This window comes from Rhinatrema bivittatum, chromosome 4, assembly GCF_901001135.1.
Source record: "Rhinatrema bivittatum chromosome 4, aRhiBiv1.1, whole genome shotgun sequence".
NCBI classification, from domain to species: Eukaryota; Metazoa; Chordata; class Amphibia; order Gymnophiona; family Rhinatrematidae; genus Rhinatrema; species Rhinatrema bivittatum.
In genome coordinates this window covers 351,475,369-351,488,808 of record NC_042618.1, presented here as the reverse complement: position 1 = coordinate 351,488,808, position 13,440 = coordinate 351,475,369, and the positions used below count along the sequence as shown (strand labels likewise).

Below are 13,440 nucleotides of genomic sequence, written 5' to 3'. Positions count from 1 at the left end.
GACTTCTCCTCGCAGCCAAAAAAACGCTGGGTCTGACTTTGCAGACTTCCAATAACATATCAAAGATTGAATTTGCCCTATTCAACTCAAAACATCTGACTATCGGCCTAATCTATGCTCCCCCCGGAATACTGGAAGCTGACCCATCTTCCATCATAGAACTTACAGCAAAACACCTAAATTCCACGAAACCTACCATCCTCATGGGAGATTTTAATCTACATGTAGATATCCAACCTCATTCTACCAACTGTAAAACTTTTCTCTCCTCTCTCAACAATATGGGTTTCAGACAAATAGTGACTGAACCAACCCACAAAGCAGGCCATACGCTGGACCTTATCTTTATAAATGAAGGTATCACAACCCACACCACTCCAACTTGCACTCCAATACCTTGGTCAGACCATCGAATTATATCATCGGTTTTAAAAATAAAAGAACTTCCACCACAATCCACACAACCTATAACTATATCGCTTAGGAAACAATGCTCAGGAGACCAACTCGGTGAACACCTAGCCAAGGAACTTGAGCACCTAGACCTATCCGACGTAAACTCAGCAACTTCATCATGGACCAACATCACTAAAAAGGTTGCAGATCAAATTTGCCCCATGACAACTAAATCTATCAATCCAAACAAAGACAACAGGAGACCCTGGTTCACACCAGAGCTAAAAAATCATAAACACGAGTTGAGATGCAAGGAACAAAATTGGCGAAAAAACCCATCTACAACCACCCTCCTCATCTACAAATCATGCCTTAACTCATACAGAAACAACATCAACACAACAAAGAAAATATTCTTCTCCAAAAAAATCCACCACCTCATCTTTGATTCAAGAGCTCTTTTCTCCTATGTATCAACCCTCACAAAACCCCCGGCACCGACCATTCCAGATGATCAAGCACTCACTAAAGCGAACGAACTAGCAGACTTTTTCGACAACAAAATCACTTCACTTCTAGCTCCCCTCAAGGGACCATCTACACATCCAAAACACGTAATCAACCTCACCCCCCAATCTTCGCAATCACCCGCTCAAACACCTCATTCAACCGCTCAACCACCACTCCCAACAGATCAACAACCATCGCACCCAAATGTCAAACAACCTAACACTAACACTTCACTAACACTACTCAACACTTTTGAGCTCACATCCACTCTAGAAATAGAGAATATTCTCAAGAAGATAAAACCATCCTCTCATCCATCAGACCACATTCCATACAACAAACTGTGTCTGATCTCCAACACCATAGCCAAACCTTTAGCAGACATTATTAACTGCTCCTTCTCTCAAGGACATGTCCCGAACCAACTCAAGTTAGCCATGCTCAAGCCGCTCCTCAAAAAACCTAACTTACCCACCTCAGACCCAGCAAACTTTAGACCCATAGCAAACCTCCCGTTGATTGCCAGAGTTATGGAGAAAGTTGTAAACAAACAACTTACAGAATATCTTGACGAAAACAACATCCTCACCTCAAACCAATTTGGCTTTCGCAAGTCTATGAATACCGAATCATTATTAACATCATTATCAGACACTATCATTTTCAACCTAGAAAAGGGCCAACCTTGCCTCCTCGCTCTCCTTGATCTTTCATCAGCGTTTGATACCGTTAACCACTCATGCCTCCTGCAACGCCTAATAGACATTGGCATTACAGGAGTAGTTTTTAACTGGTTCAAATCATTTTTGGAGAACAGAACATACAAGGTCAAGATAAATAACAAAGAGTCCCACACCATCGAATCCAAAAGGGGGGTACCACAAGGATCATCCCTCTCCCCGACTCTTTTCAATATTTATCTACTCCCACTTTGTCAACTTCTCACTAACCTTAAGCTAAGACATTACCTATACGCGGATGATATTCAAATCCTCATCCCTATAGAAGATTCCATATACAAAGCCATATCATTCTGGAATAAATGTCTGTCAGCTATCAACAATCTACTCACCAGCCTCAACTTGGTTCTAAATAAAAACAAAACTGAAATCCTCATTATAACTCCGGAAAACTATACCCCTTCCTCACATTCTAACACTAATCAACATCCGGTCACCACAGGGCTCTCCACCACACAACAAGTTAGAGATCTGGGAGTCATCATAGACAACAGACTCAGTCTCAACAAATTCGTCAACAACACAACAAAAGAATGTTTCTTTAAACTTCAAACATTAAAGAAACTCAAACCTCTCCTCCTATACAGAGACTTCCGCATGGTTTTACAAGCCATCATACTCCCAAAGCTGGATTATTGTAACTCTCTCCTCCTAGGCCTTCCAGCATGTACCATCAAACCACTTCAGATGGTCCTGAACGCCTCTGCAAGAATTCTATCAAATGCCAAAAAGAGAGATCATATCACCCCAATTCTCCACCATCTCCACTGGCTTCCAATTAAATACAGGATCCAGTTCAAGTCTTTAATGATGATACATAAGGCCTTACACAACATCGCACCTCTCAACCTAACATTCCAAATTCAATTACACACATCTGTGAAACCAACCAGAAGCGCCTATCAGAACAGACTAATCACACAACCTATGAAATCCGTTCTGAGGAAACGTGCATTATCCACAGCAGGCCCTTCACTTTGGAACTCGCTCCCTCCAGACCTTCGTTTAGAACCATGCCACTCTACATTTAAAGGGAAACTTAAGACTTGGCTTTTCAAACAAGCTTTCCCCTAGAGCCAAGAACACGAAGAAAAGTCTTTTCAAGCCCACAACGAGTTATTCAGATCTATTTTTTTCTTCCTTTGTTAATCAGAAATTTACACATGCTGACTTCAATGTAAAACTTATTACTTTGTTTTTGTTCAATGTAAAACTTCTTTTATTCTGTTCTATGTAAACCGCTATTTGTAGCGATAGTTACTGTTCTTTGTGAACCGGGGTGATATGTATATTATACAGGAACCTCCGGTATATAAATTAATTTAAATAAATAAATAAATAAATAATGTAAATATCATTGGGATTTCTTGTGCACTGAGTTCACAAACTGCGTGCACATGCACATAGCTTAAAGGGAAACATGCTGAGGACATCTGCTTGATCTGCTGGAAGAAATGCTTTCTCCTGTGAGGAGTGCGCCGATAAACATGATTCTCTGGCATGGGATCAGGGTTAATATTTGAAATTTACTAGGAACCTTAGAGACTGTAGGAGTTGAATTGTCTTCTGCAGGTTGTTCAACACTCCTTCCTGGGAAACGCAAGTCACAAGCCAGTTGTCCAGGTAAAGAAAAACATAGATGCTCTGGTGACAGATGTGCTGCTACCAAGTTAGGCATTTCACAAACTGTCCAGATCAGACTCCTCCTGCAAAACCTTGATTCCCAGCTCCTGAAGCACCTGTGGGATCCAAGACCAGAGTTCCTCTCCGTGAAAAAAGGGAAACCACCTTGGGATCATCCCCTTCGGCCACCGGAACCTCTTCTGGATCTTCAGCCGATTTGCCACATTCGACATAGGAAAATTGGTACTTACCTGCTAATTTTTGTTCATGAAGTACCATGGATAAGTCCAGACAAGTGGCATGTACCCAAGCCCCTCTAGTCTGGGTTGCAACTTGAAAGATCCGTGCACAACACACTCTCCCCAAACGTCGCTGCTTCTGGCTTCTGCACATCCAAGCAGTAATGTTTGGTAAAAGTGTGAAGAGAAGACTATGTCACCACTCGACAAATCTCCTGCAGAGAAAGCAGTTGACATTCCGCCCAGGAGGTTGCCTGCACCCTAGTGGAATGTGCTATCAAACCCTCCGGCACTGACTGGCCCTTAAAGATGTAAGCTGAAGCTATCATCTCTTTTAACCATCATGCAATAGTGCCCTTGGAAGCCTTATTTCCCTTCCTTGCACCACTGAACGGAACAGATGATCAGATCTCTGAAAGGCATTCATCACCTTAAGATATCGCAAAAGAATTTGACACACATCCAATAAGTGAAGTTCCCTTGCTATCGAAGCATCGGCTGCCAAATTCAGGAAGGTCGGTAGCTCGACAACCTGGTTAAGGTGAAAAGAGGACACTACTTTCTTGCACTGGGAAATGTAGCGGGAGACTACAAAGGTGTCCCTGAGCGGACAAAAAAATTCTAAGGCATAGCTATCTCTTATGACCTCAGGACTCACCGGTCCAACATGATTCTGGTCCACTCCTCGAAAAAAAAGGACAGTCTCCCTCCGATAGCCTCCAGAGAGGAGTGGACCAATACACCTTCATTGTCCAATCTTGTTACCTTGAGAACCACCATCCCTCGAGGGTCTGCACTGACTCCAAAAGGGCTGCTGCCTGCCAAAACTCTGCTTCTGCACCACTAGACCAGGGCTCCTGCTCACACAAAACCTCCGCGCCTCCCAAAAATGAGCTTGCGGCAGAAAAGGTTTCTTGGGGCCTTTCTGTCCCCTTCGACTCTCCCTACTGCTTCATGAGCTGCTCCCCAAAGAGTAGCTTCCCCTTGAAGAGGAAATTTGACAGCTAGGTTTTAGACCACACATCCACTGACCAATTTCGCAGCCACAAGAGTCTCCGTGCCACCACTGCAGAGACCATACTCTTGGCGGAAGTCCGGATCATGTCATAAAGAGCATCAGCCAAATAGGCCACTGCTGCTTCCAAGCGGGCCGCCTGCGCTGTCTTAGCCGCCAGCCCTGACCACTTGTCATGTGCCTTCTGCACCCAGCATAAACAGGCTCTCTGTATCAAACTTCCGCACACCGCTGACCGAAGACTCAAAGATGAAACCTCAAACAGCCTCTTGAGCAGAATCAACAACTTCCGATCCTAGACATCCTTTAGAGCCGCCGACCCCGCTACCGGGATAGTTGTCTTTTTGGTACCCGCAGACACATTCTCCATGACTCCAAAGTCTGCTCCAGCAAGGGATATAACTTCGCCATAGCCCTCGCTACCTTGAGGCCCACTTTGGGAGATTCCCACTCCCAATCCACCAGCTTCTTCACCTTCTTCGGCAATGAAAAAGCCATAGGGGGACCCCATAATCCCTCCAGGACTTGGTTCACTTCCTCATTATCCGAGTCCTCCTGGGTGACTAATCCCCAGCTCCTCCAATTCCTGGGGAATCAGTGGCCCCAGTTCCTCCTTCCGGAACAGATGGACCACCTGTGTGTCCTCACCTTCCGTGATCGGTACCACTTCTGGATCCTGCATCGGATCCCCCAAGGCACCACAGAGTCTTTGTCCAAATCCCCTGGACCCCCCCCCCCCCCTGCATTTGATCAGGCTCATACTTCCCTTCCGACATCACTTCTTCCAACGTGGGCCATCTGAGTCCCAACGAGCACAGGATCCCTCCAGTCTCCACAGGCCTCCGATCCCTAGCCTTCTTGACTGCCCAAGACTTCCTGGGTAATGGTCTCTTGGAGCCCAAACCCTTCCTGGCTAAAAAAGCCTTATACAGGAGAAGAACAAAATCCGTTGAAAACTCCTCCGGATCAGAGGAGGGAGAGTCTTGACCAGTGACTCCCTGAGCCTCTCCTCTTCCCCTGCCACCAGCAGGGTCCTGTTCAGTGGGAAACAGCATGAGAGGGGATTCCCAAGGCTATGAAATAGCAGCCTGACTCCCTGCAAGTGCTGACAAAATGGCCGCTGGCTCCTCTGACACCGCCCCCCCCCCCCCCCCCCGAGATCTCCAAAGCCGGTCCAGTCGCCATCGTGCCCTTGACCCCCACCCCGAGGAACACTCTCGGCAAAACGAGGCCGAATCGAGTTGAGCCCGCCTAAAACCGCAGCCGCTACAAACTTTGCCATGCTGTGCGGGAGTCAGCATGCCAGTGCAGTCAGGCCTGCACACAAGGTTGGGCCTAAAAATAGCTCCTGAAAACACAAGATCTCCCCAATGCTGTCTGGTGCTTAACTAACAAATACCCAGCCCCGAACCACCACAGCAATTCAGCCCGCTCCCTCCTGCCTGCCTCCCGGCAGGAAACACAGCAACTTACCCACTGCCTCAGCCTTGCTCTCAGCCACTACTGCTGTGCTCCTTTTTTATTTGAAGAAGAAACAGACCCAGGCAAAAGCTAGAAAAGGAATAGAGCCTGCTTCTGGAGGCTGATCACTGAAGGAGCCAGGATCTCATAGGGAGTGAAGGGCTCAGAGGGGGTGAGGAAGCCAGAACATCTGGCTATCAACCCCCCCTGCCAAGAAGGGCTGCATCAGGACAGGGGTCACCAACTCCCCACTTGCCCTGCTCCACCTGAGGGATGACCCTCGAAGGAACCTAACATCTCAGGGAGCCAAATCTCCTTACTCTTCTTTTTTTTTTTTTTCTTTTAACTCCAGACTGCAGGTTTGCACCTCTACCATCTGCTGGAGACAGAGAAATACTGAGGGACTGCAAGTGGCACTCTTGGTTATCTAGCAGTGCCTCAAAATGTTGTTTTCTGCCTCCATCTGCTGGTAGGGATGCATATACCCACTTGTCTGGACTGATCCGGGGTAAGGACAGGAACAAGTGTTCTCCTGAGGCATCCCTCGTCACAGACTCTGGATCATCTGAATCCTCAGAATCCCCATCAGTCCCACCTGGCTGAGAGGAAGGACCCAGAACACGCCGAATGCTTACTAAATGCTTTCATTTGGCTTGCACTCAGTTCTTCGCTGGCTGGGCATAAACTGTGGATGGGACCTGGAGGTATCCCCTGCTACACATTTGGCCAAATAAGCCCTATTCATAAGCAAAACAAACTCAGTGGGAAAATAAACCTGGCAATCCTCAGAATCCCGGTCCAAAGGAAAATCCTCTGGGTCCTCTCTTCTCCTATCCAGGAGAAAAATCTTCAAAATCAGAGGCCCCTCCAGTCCTCCCCAGTGCCAGCAACAGCAGGAGACAGCCATGGAGGGGTTCTCCCTGTCTGCCCCGCTTGAGCATCAAACATGGCTGCCGTTCCTGTGCTGCTCGGGGAAACCTCCGCGGTAGGCTTAGACACCTGCGAACCTCTTGCTGATCGAAAAGTAGCATCTGTAATAACAAGCTCTCCCGAAGAGCCTTCTTCCCCTGAAGTGTTTAGACGCAAACTCCCACAGGTGCGGCAAACCTTTCCACGCGCCATCATCACTTGGCTGGGGCCGCGCGCCACCATCCTGTATCACTCATCAGAGGAATCCGGAGAGCAGTCCTGCTTCGATCAGTGAGAGCAGTGTTGCTGGCAAAATTGACTGCAATCACAGCCACTGCTAACAGAGCCCTGACTGAAGCACTGAAACTTTTTTTTAAACAAGCATTATCACCAAACTACAGCAACCTAGCCCCATAGCAAGAAAAAGGAATACTTCCCTGCTCCTCCAGGCTGAAAGTGCTGAGCTGCCAGCAGGTTCCAAGGCTGCCTCGTGGGAGATGATGGATCTGGACCACCAAATGTCCACAGGCTTTAGGAGTGAGCTACTGAAAACAGTCACCAACCCCCTACCCATCCACCTCAGACCAAGGGGGATGGCCTAACTAGGACCTCACAACCCCCTGGGAAGATCCAGAATTTTTTTTTTTTTACTACTCCACACTGCAGGTTTTACACCATCCACCATCTGCTGGAGACAGAGAAATACTGAGGGATTGCAGGTGGCATACTAGGTTATGTAGCAGTGTCAGTAAAACCTTCTCTGTCTCCATCTGCTGGCAGGGTCACAAAACCCAGGAGTCTGGACTGATCTGAAAATGAACAGGAATAGAGACATAGGGCACATGTCCATGCTGAAGCTCAGACTAAAAAGGCTGAAGGGCTCACAAGGCAAAGCCCGTGCAGGAACTCCTGCAAATGCTCAGTAGAGAAAAGCGCTATGAGCTAAGAGAGAAAGTATGTTCAGCACCATAGGATGACATTATCCACATGTCATGACTAATTCAGCCCTGCCTGTCAATGGAGAATCTCTTTTTCTAAATAACTGTCCCATATGCTTAATATCACTTTGCCACAGCCATTTGAAATGTATCATATCAAGGTGGGCAGGTAATGGCAGATTTCTCCACAGTGGAGTCAGAAGGAAAAATCAGGAAGAGATCTTCCCCTTAGCCATAGGGTGTGCCATATTTCTACCATTTCCTCCCCCTCCCTCTCCAGATTAGTGAAGGATCACCCACCAGCTTTCTTTGTGCCTGGCAGGATAGGCTAGCAGCACTCCCAAACAAATATTGGTGGGATAACTCTTTTTTCCCCCAAGTCAAGCCAACGTTTTTCTTACAGTTCCTTCCACAACATTACAATATTTTTAAAGGTGTACTGCTTTTTGTAGTTAAAAACATCTGATAGGCCTATGCACCCCATCTCCCCCATCCTTCTGGCCCTTCAGAAGCTTACCATTAACTCAGGCTTTTTTTGTTTCACAAAAATTTAAACATAGCTCTGTTCATTTCGACAAAAAAGAATCTTGGGACCCTTATAGGAAACATGTCTAACTTGACCATAACCCTTCAGTTCTAATTTTAACTGACCCGCTCAGGGTATTCTGTAGTCAGTTGTGGCAGATCCACAATTTACCACCAGCTGATTGTAAACAGGGCTGTATACCTAAATTCAGGTTCCATTATAATTTATCTATTTATTTATTTATCTACTATGAGGACTCTTTTTGAAAATCTCATGGTGGGCTGACGCCTCAGGCTTTCTTTTCCCCACATACTTTGCTACTGGGACTGCCCTAATCCTGCCACTGGTACAAACCTTTTTCCCCAGATTGGAGGGGGTGGAGGGTTTCAAAGGCTTTTTTTCCACGAGTAAATACCTGTTTATCCATGAAAATCTCTTTGAACAGTATCTTCTAAAAAATCAGTTAAAGAAAATGCAACCTCCTTCAACATTACATCAAGTTGAAAGTGAACTGTTTCCATGGGAACCTCATCTTTTTGATTTAGGGCAGTCTTCATTATCTACCTTCAACAGGCTCTATTGATTAGAGAGAATGTTATTATGATAGTACATTTCTGTTTAGTTCCAGCTATTTGCCCAGGGAAATGTCCCTGCGTAAGTTATACTTTAATAGGAAATATTGGACATCACGTTCATCTAAGCCTTTTATTTGTCATTTGAAAGGACCATACATTTTCCTTCACAGTCTATTAAGCAGCATCATGCACCACAGCCTGTGGAAGAGTAATTGTTAAAAAAAAAAAAAAAGTAAGAGAAAGGTGTGAAATGAGCATTACCATCAGTGCATAGATCTGGAGGGCTGCTGTCTGCAGAAATAATTGGAGCTTGTTTTCTTTTCACACATTCAACCTTGCTCTACAAAAGAAAACCACAATTTACACAAAGCAAGATACTAAAAGAGGGTAAAGACCCAACTGACAACTTGAAAATGGGCTAGACACACAAAATGGCAGAAACTTTCCAAGTACATCAGGCCAGAGACATATTAAAAAAAAAACAACCATTTAAATCAGTACCATCAAATGTTACTGGTCCAGTATCAAAGGACCTTTTTTTGGTGTGTTTCAAACTAAGAGCCTCATTTACTAAGCATTTTTCCCATAGATACAGAATGGGAGAAAAACCATAGTAAAGTAGGCCCTAAGTATGTTTATTCCATGTCTTATAAATCTGTCCTGTTCATACACATCTTTGTTATAATCCAGTTATTGTCACCTTTTCCGATCTCCCAGCTGATATTCCCTAAGGATCGGTTCTGGGTCCAAGTCTTTTACTCTTTTTTTACACACACCTGCCGTTCTCATTTCTCCTCTTCACTGGTTCCCAATTTTAGCCCTTGTGACCTCTAAAGAAATCTGGCATTTTAGATCAAATATACTGTATGCAAATATATCAAATGACTATTCCTTGCAAATATCCCAATAAACAAACCTATTGAGGACTCACAAATGATAGATTTGAATGCTGCTGCTTTTATCCAAATGTTACACCCAGCTCCCTCCCTATATTTCCTCCATGCTATACATTCACCCTTCTCCTATATCAGGATTATCCAAATTATATAGCCCATGGGCTCTTTTCATCTGGTCCATTCAGCTGATTGGAGCGATTCTCAGATTTCGGCCTAGATGGAATGCTATTTGGCTGGATGTGAGCTCAGCCTCTCCCCCTCATTTCCCACACTTCAGATCATTGGGCCCTTCCCTATCCCCACAGCTCTTCAGACTTCCTTTGGGGATCCTCAGACCCCCACTGGCTTCACCTTCCCAATCACTGACCTTAATGTGGCCCTCGGGCTAAAAGTTTTCTCATCTCTAGTTTCTGAATTTTCTCTTTCACTGCCCTCTTGTGGTAGAATAATTTAGCTGTTTCTATAAGCTAGGCTTCATCATTGATTATCTTTAAAACAAAGGGTTTAACCGTGCCTTTCTGGAAGCGGCCTGTTTTCTAATCCTCTTCTGCTTTATCTTTCCTGTTCTCAGTTGCCACTGCAGCTGTAATCCCCTACTGTCATTTAATTCTTTCTATCTGCTCTTACTGTATTGTTTTCACGCAGTATACTGATTGCATGACGCACTCTTTATTAAATGTGCTATAATAATAATGGGAATTGTCAGAACAGAAATAAAGGTTAATAAATAAAAATAAACAAAATTTATAAGGTGATACCTTTTCATTGGACTAACAATACATTTCTTGATGAGCTTTCAAGGGCGAATAACATTACTATTAGCTAACGAAAGCTCATCAAGAAATGTATTAAATAGTCCAATGAAAAAAGGTAGCACCTTACATATATAGTTTTTATTTTTATTTGTTAACCTTTATTTCTGTACTTTCAAATGGACTAACTCGGCAGCCTAATTACACTACTTGTACTGTCTGAATAGCAACTCAGAAACAGTAAGGGTGAATGTATAGTATGGAGGAAATATAGGGAAGGAGCGTAACATTTTGATAAAAGCAGCGGCATTCAAATCCAGCCCTTGATAATCCCTAATAGGTTTGTTTTTCAGGATAATTGCAAGGAAGGAGAAATTAGTTCTTATCTGATAATTTCCTTGAGTCCAGCCAGACCAGTTCAGATGCCTAGGTTATGTCCAGCAACAAGTAGACAGAAACAGAAACCAACAGGTTTGCTGATGTCACCACATATAGAGACCTATGCTGACCTCAACCTGCCATTATTCCATATCGCAAACTAAAAAAATACAAACCAACACTCTCACTCCCCTCCTACGAAAGGGCTTCCAAGAGAAAATTATAAGGAACTCATGATCAACAATCACTGAGGTCCATATTCATAAGCATTTAGCCAGATAAGTTAGGGACGTTCAGGGAGCATAATTGGGCATACTTTATCCAGCTAACTTTAAGATAGTCGTGGTGTATATTCAGCGGCGCAGCTGAATATACACACTAGTTAGCCGGATAAATTTATCTGGCTAACTAGTCGAGCTACACAGCAGCTGAATATGAACTTCAAAAAATGTATTAAAAAAAAGAGTAACTCAAAGAAGCCAACTTTTGAAAATGATTGGTGGTGCTGAACTCCAAACAAAAAGCAGACCTTCTCCCACCTCTTCGGAGGTTTGATTGTCCCATAGACCTCCTACCTGGGACTACGCCTCCCCGAGGACGTACCTATCCTCTGTCTCTCCCAGAGACAAAAGCCATGACAGAGTACATTCAAGAAAATCTTGCAAAGGGATTCATCTGCCCCTCTACCTCTCCTGCCAGGGCAGGATTCTTTTTTGTGACCAAGAAGGATGGATCGCTCAGGCCGTGTATTGACTACCGCGGCCTAAACTCCATTACCCGTAAAGACAATTACCCTCTGCCGCTGATCTCGGAACTATTCGATCACTTGCATGGAGCATCTATATTCACTAAGTTGGATTTACGCGGGGCGTATAACTTGGTACGAATTCGTACCAACGACATTTGGAAGACTGCTTTTAACACCCGAGAAAGGCATTATGAATACCTGGTGATGCCCTTCGGTCTCTGTAATGCGCCCGCAGTTTTCCAACGAATGATGAACAAAATTTTCAGAGATTTGCTGTATACCAAGGTTGTGGCATACTTCGATGATATCCTTGTCTTTTCTAAGGATCTGGCCACACACCGCACTGACGTCCTCCAACGCCTTCGTGAGAATCACTTATTTGCAAAGTTGGATTTATTCGAGAAATCCAGTCTGCCTTTCCTCGGATACATTATTTCCCAATGAGGATTCTCTATGGTTCCTGCTAAGTTGAAAGGAATCCGGGATTGGCCACGACCTGTGGGTCTTAAGGCTCTCCAGAGCTTCCTGGGATTCTCAAACTATTATCGCCATTTTATTCCACACTATTCCACTTTGGCTGCCTCTCTGACTGCATTGACTTGCAATGGCCAAGACACTCGAAATTGGACACTGGAAGCCATCACAGCCTTCCACCGCCTTAAAGAAGCTTTCCAAGTGGGGTCTTGTCTCCATCATCCAGACCCAAACCGCCCATTTCAAGTGAAAGTGGATGCCTCCGTGACTGGGGCTGGGGCGGTCATGAGTCAATGCAGTGCTTCCGGATCTACAGTCCCATGTTCGCTTTTCTCTCACAAGTTCTCATCTGCGGAGCAGAATTATAGTATCAGAGATCGCGAGTTACTTACCATTAAATTAGCCCTTGAAGAATGGCGCCTGTGGTTAGAGGGCGCGCAATACAAATTCATCATATTCACTGACCACAAGAACCTGGAACATTTGAGCCATGCCCAGCATATCTATGCCCATCAGGACCGATGGGCCTTATTCTTTTCCAGGTTCAACTTTGAGCTTCTTTACCGTCCAGCTGAGAAAAACCTCCGGGCAGATGCCCTATCATGCTCCTTCGAGCCTGAAGATACTCCGGAAGAACCCGGTCATATAATAGACCCAGCTTGTATTTGCCTATCTGCCACTCACCCAGTCCCTATTGGGAAGGCTGTCGTGCCCCGAAGACTCCGAGAAAGAGTCCTCTGGTGGGCACATTATTCTAAGTTTGCTGGTCACCCAGGGTGAGCACGAACCTTGGCGCTGCTCCAGCGGTTCTTCTGGTAGCCCACTATGGTCTCTGATGCTAAAGCAAAAGTCGAATCTTGTAACACATGTGCGAAACAAAAACCCCCGGTCGGTCAACCTTGGGGTCTACTTCAACCACTTCCAGCTCCTGAGGAACCGTGGATCCACTTGTCTACGGATTTCATCATGGACTTGCCGCCATCTAAGGGTCATACCGTTATATGGGTAACCATAGACCGATTTTCAAAAATGGCCCATTTCGTCCCTCTACCGGGCCTACCATCTGCTCCTGACCTGGCACACCTATTCTTCCGTCACATCTTCAGATTACATGACCTAGCCAAGTACACTGTCTCTAATAGAGGTCCACAATTCGTTGCTAGATATTGGCGCGCTCTTTACCGAAAATTCGGCATTAACATCAGTCTAATAACTGCTTATCACCCTCAAGCCAATGGACCTGAGCGAATGAATCACTCT

At 45.1% G+C, this 13,440-nt stretch overlaps 1 protein-coding gene across 3 annotated transcripts in view; it reads right to left on the bottom strand.

Annotated features, from left to right (window-relative positions):
• The window catches only part of STXBP4 (syntaxin binding protein 4), a 324,772-nt gene that overhangs the window by 262,579 nt on the left and 48,753 nt on the right, over window positions 1-13,440 (bottom strand). For all 3 annotated transcript variants that reach the window (XM_029600671.1, XM_029600672.1, XM_029600673.1), the window contains exon 6: window positions 9,194-9,272. In XM_029600671.1, coding sequence (XP_029456531.1) covers window positions 9,194-9,272 — 79 coding nt within the window. The remainder of the gene's footprint in view (window positions 1-9,193; window positions 9,273-13,440) is intronic.